The sequence below is a fragment of the Triticum aestivum genome, chromosome 7B (assembly GCF_018294505.1).
Source record: "Triticum aestivum cultivar Chinese Spring chromosome 7B, IWGSC CS RefSeq v2.1, whole genome shotgun sequence".
Lineage (NCBI taxonomy): Eukaryota > Viridiplantae > Streptophyta > Magnoliopsida > Poales > Poaceae > Triticum > Triticum aestivum.
In genome coordinates, this window is record NC_057813.1 from 158,673,432 (window position 1) to 158,679,946 (window position 6,515).

The 6,515-nt window shown below is 39.5% G+C and overlaps 1 protein-coding gene across 1 annotated transcript; it reads right to left on the reverse strand.

Moving 5' to 3' along the window:
• Positions 1–365: 365 nt before the first annotated feature.
• LOC123159178 (putative BPI/LBP family protein At1g04970) lies at positions 366–4,196 on the reverse strand. Its single transcript, XM_044577006.1, has 6 exons — positions 3,730–4,196; positions 2,277–2,416; positions 1,550–1,895; positions 1,225–1,473; positions 903–1,028; positions 366–699 (listed from the first exon to the last, which is right to left on the reverse strand). Exons 1-6 carry the CDS (start codon positions 4,141–4,143, stop codon positions 502–504), a joined length of 1,473 nt encoding a protein of 490 aa, XP_044432941.1. The 5' UTR covers positions 4,144–4,196; the 3' UTR covers positions 366–501.
• Positions 4,197–6,515: the final 2,319 nt, after the last annotated feature.

The window sequence follows — 6,515 nt, forward strand, 5'->3', positions numbered from 1 at the left end:
AAGTGCACGGTTCGAAGGTACCACTTTCCAAATCGATCTATTCAATACGTTTGATCTTGCAAAACTCCCACAATGTACAGTAGCACCATGCTTACAGTTTCTTCAATCTTGTACTAGAAAGTACACAAATTCAATAAGGAATACATGACATTTCTAAACCCTAATGTGGCTAGCTGCGCACATTAGAGGTGCACATACCAGACATGGCACTACTTCATTTCCAAAAGATCAATATGCAAGAATGAATTGTACTCCCTCCGTCGCAAAATAAGTGTCGCTGATTTAGTACAACTTTGTACTAACTTTGTACTGAATCAGTTACACTTATTTTGGGACAGAGAGAGTATTAGATAAGTGGAAACAAATTTGTACAAATGAATGTGAATAATTTCAACAAAGAGACTATGAACAATAATGTACACATATGTGCAAGTGTAGTCTCTTCCCCCAGGGCCTAGTTTGTGGCTCGGACGGAAGTTACAGGCTCTGTACAACACGGTATCACAAAACTGGTAAAGCCGCCAAGCGGCTTGCATTTGCGAAGGTAATATCTGAACAGAGCATCAACTGTTCGGTAGAAGTAACTACATATATGTCTTTCAAAGTGAAGCCATGAACCACAGGTAAGATATATCCATTCCCCAGGTGTGAGTTCAGATATGGCATGCATACGGTGTTCAAGAAAACACGTATCACTCCCTGCAAATGAAACAACCGTGATGATTTAATAAACAAACCATAGATGTAGAACAAAGCCTTCACTTGCAACGATGGCTATCCATTACTATACGAAATAAAATGTGAGCAGTAGGCAGCCAGAAGTCAACTAACAGAATAATATGAATCCCCTTACCACTGATAAAAAGTAAATAAAATAAATGTGCATAAAGACAGTGGAATACCTGAATCAAAGACATATGGAAGTTTCCGATTTTACTCCACTTCAAGGAAAGAGAGAAATCATTTAAGCCAACCGTACCATATACTTTATCCCCTGATGCCTCCACAACACCTGACGCGCTAACTACCTGCAAGGAAACAAATCATTCCAGATGTTAGAATCCTACTTGGAATATTAATACTGTATATGATTTAAAATTTCAAAAAAGTGATGCTGAAGCTAAGAGACTGTTAATAGTGTAATCAGTGATGGTAAACACATCTTGAAGCAATGGAGCAACAAAAACACATCATAAAAGAAGTTTAGAATTTTAGATTTCTTACTACAGAGATGCATGCAACTGGAACCGTCTCCGTGCCATGTAAAACATCAATTATCATGTCTGCATTAATGGTAGCACCAATCTTTTCAGATGTAATCCTCATTAGTGGGGATGAAGTCATCGAAATGTTCAGGACCATGTCATCATTTGGATAGTTCCAATACAAGCGAGGAATAATAAATTTCCAGCCTGCTGTATTCAGTAGAGATTGATCAGGAACTTTGTCGACAACCCAATGCATGGAACCTGCCTGAAGGGGGAAAAGGGATAATGTAAAACCTACAAGGCAGAACATTCTTGACATATTATTAAAAATGTCTGATTACCTTGAAGTAAGCCTCTAATGCCGAATTGAATACATCTTCATCGAGTGAAAGCAAAAGCATATTTGATGCTCCACCACAAGATAATGAAAGCTGGGGATGCTTCTGCAAATTGCTAGTCTTAGCAACTGTAGAAGTGAACAATCCACTGATATCAAACTCAATTGAGGAATTCCCGTATTGTGGATCATTGACAAAAGTCATGTTCAGAGCAGTGACATTGTCCAGACTGACACTCCTAGGAAGACCTTGAAGCAACGAGTCCAGTTTTGATGTGCTGCCAATAATATTTTCCGGTATTACCTTTTCAACCGCAGCTCTAATATGGTCCTCAAAAGCATTTATAAACCTTCAAAAAGAAGGCCAAGTAGGAAAAATAATTAAATTAGGAGAATTTCGCCTTTGACGTGATTGGTTATATTTATAAAAGAGGGAACATCAAATCAAATAAAATGATCAGATATGTTCATGTTTATGAAGGAGCCTGACCAAAGCCGTGAATGGCATCTCATTTGTTTTCTAGTCTCAGAAGATGAACAAAAATTGAACTAAATCATGTCTCACTAGAAATATCACGTATGTTTGTCCTAGTCTCACAAAAGCTACGCACTTTTTACACCAAGAGACATCATTTCCTAAACTCTAAATCCTCAAGTGCTAATAAACAATTTCAACTTGTATTTTAACTTTTTAGCATTTATTTTTAAAGAGATACACAAGGAGAGCATACCCTTGATAAAACCAAGATGCTCCACCATCCAGAGATATCACCAAGTCCTTCACAGAACAACCACATTGTGTGGCATTCAGAGCCAAACTTCCATTGTAATTCTTGATTTCCATGGTTGTCCCAACTTCCATTCCTTGAACCTTACACACATGGAAAATTCATGAGCTGCTTCTTCTCAGTAGCAGAACAGACAAACAACAACTAAAGATAGAGTAGAAAGTAACCTAGTATCTTAGCTGGCTAGGAAGTTTACATGATGCAACAATGGAATATCATCATAAGTCAAATATATAGCATATCATGAGTATAATATGAAACATTACCCACAATTTGACAAGTTAATTTGAGATTTTAAGACCATAATGCTCATGCCAGTTATTAGACTTTTTCCTTGAGCATAAATCAAACTATCAGAAAGTTTTCAGTAAAGGTACAACAATGGGTTGTATTTTGACACACTCGATGATCTAATTTTCAAATGTTTTACTGTTTCCAAAAGAAAACATAGACTTCACAACATTCTTCAAGCAATTCAAGGAAAAATGAATGTTATGTAACAATCAAAAATAAGACAGAGCCAGTAAGATAGTACTGGTCTCCAGCGTATTTGCTGTATCAAGGAGTATCCTCACCCTTGAGTACAATTCTTACACTAGACCCCTCCTGCCTACTTCCTTTAACTGGCCAAAACCAGTGCAGTAGCATAGTATAATAATAGCTGATCAATTAATGATTTTTGAAACTCTGATAGTACCAAGGATTGTTTTAACTCATCAATGCATGATTGTTTGTCTTCGAGTTAAAGAGTAACTGTGTAAGTAATACAATTGCCACGTGCGGTAAACTGATTCAGAATTAAATACTTTTGAAGAAGTCAAAGAATTGCAGACTTGCAAAATATTAACATACAGCAAGAAGCAGCTTCTGCTATTTGAGTTAAAATGTGTTGTCAAAAGAATATTCTCAGTGGAAAAGGATAAATAATGAATAAGTATGTAAATCAAGAAACCGAGAAGAAATTTCCAGCTTGGTTTGATAGAGACAAGAAACCATGAATATGCAAACTCGTTGTGTAAGCAATCTACTTCTGTTTCCATTCTTTGAGCCATCAAAGTGAAGAGAATGTCAGGAACTAACTCACACTTCAATCACTAGACAGCTAGGTAAACTTACACTCATAAGGCATACAAGAGTACTACTAAAGGTCGCGTTTCTTAAGCACCGAACTCACACGATCCACATAACTACAGTTGGAATTAAGAAATATCCAAGCCAGGGCAATTATGTTCTGGTGTCAAGCTAGTGCTAGCATACAAATTCAATGATGCTGTCAAAACAAAGCAATCAGAGTTCACACCGAATTTCACGATAATGGTAGACCAAATCTAGCACATTCGACACCAAATCGCACCCCCTTCTGGCCCGCAGTAGCCAGAGGAAATCAGTCGATTACCAGGATCGAGGCGGTGCCGCTGTCGGAGATCTCCACGGGGAAGTACCAGGAGTAGTAGGAGTAGCTCCAGGCCATGCTGATGTTGGCGGTAATGCCGGAGGCGACGACGACGAGGGCCGAGTCGCCGAGGCGAACAACAGAGTCATCCCCCACGTCGAGGTGGAAGAGCGTGATGTTGGAGACGGCGGCGCGGATGCCGCCGAGGAAGGGCACGCGAAAGGCCTTCTCCGCCCCGGGGAGGCGGAGCGGGGTGAGCGACCGCACCGCCTCGCCGATCAGCACGTCCTTGGCGAAGGCCAGGCCCGTGTCGCCGATCACCGCGGAGAGGTGCGCCTCGTCGCCGGTGGCCGCGGCGGAGGCGAAGAGGGGGAGGACGAGGACGAGGAGTAAAGGGAGGAGGTGGTGATGGGCCATGGCGGGTGGGGGAGGGGTAGGAGGCGGGCGGCGGAAGGAAGAAGAGGAAGGAAGGAAGGCAGGTAGCAGCGGCAGTCTGGTGAACTCTGAGTCATCATCGATTCGCAGAGTTCCAAATCAATAAGGAATAGAAAAAAAACATGCTCTAATCCTGCGGTTATTAAAAATAGAGTTATAAAGAACACATTTATCACTTTAAAAAAATGAAAGAACACATTTATGTGCATCACAGGATAAAAAGTAAGTTTTTTAAAATTAGGTGTGTGCCATAGCTGTAAAAGAAACAAAATTCATGAGGTTCTTTTTCTTTGCGGGTAAAAAAGATCATGAGGTTCGGATTAATGGTTTCTTTTCCTTTAAACTGTATGAAAGTACCAGTTCTTAGGAAAAAAGAATTTATGATTAAAAACCATAAAAATATCAAACAAGCCCTCATAAAAGAAAATTGAGAAAATAAAAACTCTGATGAAATTAGGGATGAAAATGAAGTGGAAAATTTTCGCTTTTCCGGAGAAAAATGGAAATGGAAAGAAAATATGAAAACGAAAACGGTTTGCGAAAAGGAAATGAAAATGGAATTTTTTATGTGGAAACGGAAACAAAAATGGCACAGTGTTTTCCGATGGAACACACGTGGAAATGGAACTTTCCGTTTCCGTGAATATGGAATTTCCATTTCTACTATAGGCCCATGTCTGCTTTGTAGTCCAACTACCAAACAACACATAACGACACAATGAGCAGAGTAAGTGATGGATCATTTAAGGACCAACTTTTATTACCACACACGTACTAACTAGACCCTATACGGAATTGTCATGTACTACTACTATAATACTACCCTATGTTGCTAACACAATCATATAATATTATAGTCATGTTAACAATTCCTTAACTTTTTGTGTGTATTTCTTTATGATTCAAGGGGTTTTTAAGTTCCCGTCAATACATAGTTTTGTTTCCGTGTTCGCTATCTATTCGCTCCGTGTTTATTTCTGGTAGTATCTATTTTCATATTCATTTTCGGGGTTTCTGTATTCGTTTTCGCTTCTGCAAAAAAAATGAAAACAAATATGATAGCACCTGGTTTCATCTGTTTCCGCTCCGTTTTCTTCCCTAGACGAAATCCTTCTAAATTGAAGACACCATATAACCGTATATATATTGGTACTAAAACATACGGATACAATTCACATTTGCAATCACATATTTGGACTAGATCTTCCAAATTTCCCCTATTTTGCAGAGATTATAGTTAGATTTTTAGAATTTGAACCTTTACAGCTTGTATTAGCAAGTCAATCCTAGTTGTAGTCATACACGCATGTTTTCTTTCTTCCCGATAAAGAAAGAAAGACTCGCAGGCTTTTAGGGTTTCCTTCCTCCTACTGACGTCGTCGATCTACCTCGTCTTTTGTGGTCTTAGGGTCATTAAGACAGAGTGGATCTCGCTCCTTGCCGACTGAAGGGCTCATGCCTGTTTTTATGTGTTTTTTTGTCTGTTTAGGGTTTGTGTCCTACTTAGGAAGGCGAGGCGACGGCAACTCGCTGAAGTTGGAATATGATTTTCCCCGCTTAGCCCCGTTTGGATGGTGTGTTCGTGTCGTCGGAGGACGCGTGGAGGTGTGCCTTCAGCGGGTCACACATGATTCGCTCGGTGTTTGTCTCGGTGGACCTGCGTGGATCCGGTCTCGTTCGTTTGCGTTCATGTGTCAATAGTTGGATCCTTTCAATCTATGATTCTCTACCAGCGACGATTGATGGTCTGGTGCGCTGATCCTTTGGGGTCTAGTACAACGAGGTTTGTCCAGCTCTAGTGAGGGAGTGGTGATGATGGCGACACGCTTTCGGCTCGCTACATTACTTGTAGTTATGAATATGAATATGAATGTAATTTTTGTTACTTCTTGTGTCTTTTATACTGCCATGATGTTTGATGAATAGATTTAAAGTTTTTCAAAAAATAAATCATAGTTGTAGTTGTCGAGATGAGAATGCAAACAGTTTCCGCGTGTGTTGTTGGCATTCTTCGCCCAAAAATAAATGAGTCTAACTGTGATATAAATCTTTGGGACATGGGTCCAGCGCACTCGCTAAGCCATATTAATTTTGAAAAATGTCTAAAATAAACAATTCAATAACTTATTTGTGACGAACATCTTCGAGTGTTCTCTTGCATATGAAGTTTCACAAAGAAATGACTCCAGTGCTCTTCTGGGGAAATGAACAAAATTGTAACTTCAAAGACCTTAAACTGTAATTTTTATATAGAACAGAATTCATTTTCTTCCGGGCAGAAGAACACTCCTTCGCGAAACTTTACACTGGACCATGTTCACACTGAAAACTGTTTCAAAATTATTCGACCTTTT

What these genes read in the sequence shown, in the direction of transcription:
- LOC123159178 (XM_044577006.1), bottom strand. Translation starts at nt 4,143, where the DNA reads ATGGCCCATCACCACCTCCTCCCTTTACTCCTCGTCCTCGTCCTCCCC. An exon ending in CAGTTGCATGCATCTCTGTA is followed by an intron (nt 1,029 to 1,224) that starts GTAAGAAATCTA and finishes GTTTCCTTGCAG; the next exon opens with GTAGTTAGCGCGTCAGGTGT. An exon ending in TCCATATGTCTTTGATTCAG is followed by an intron (nt 700 to 902) that starts GTATTCCACTGT and finishes TTTCATTTGCAG; the next exon opens with GGAGTGATACGTGTTTTCTT.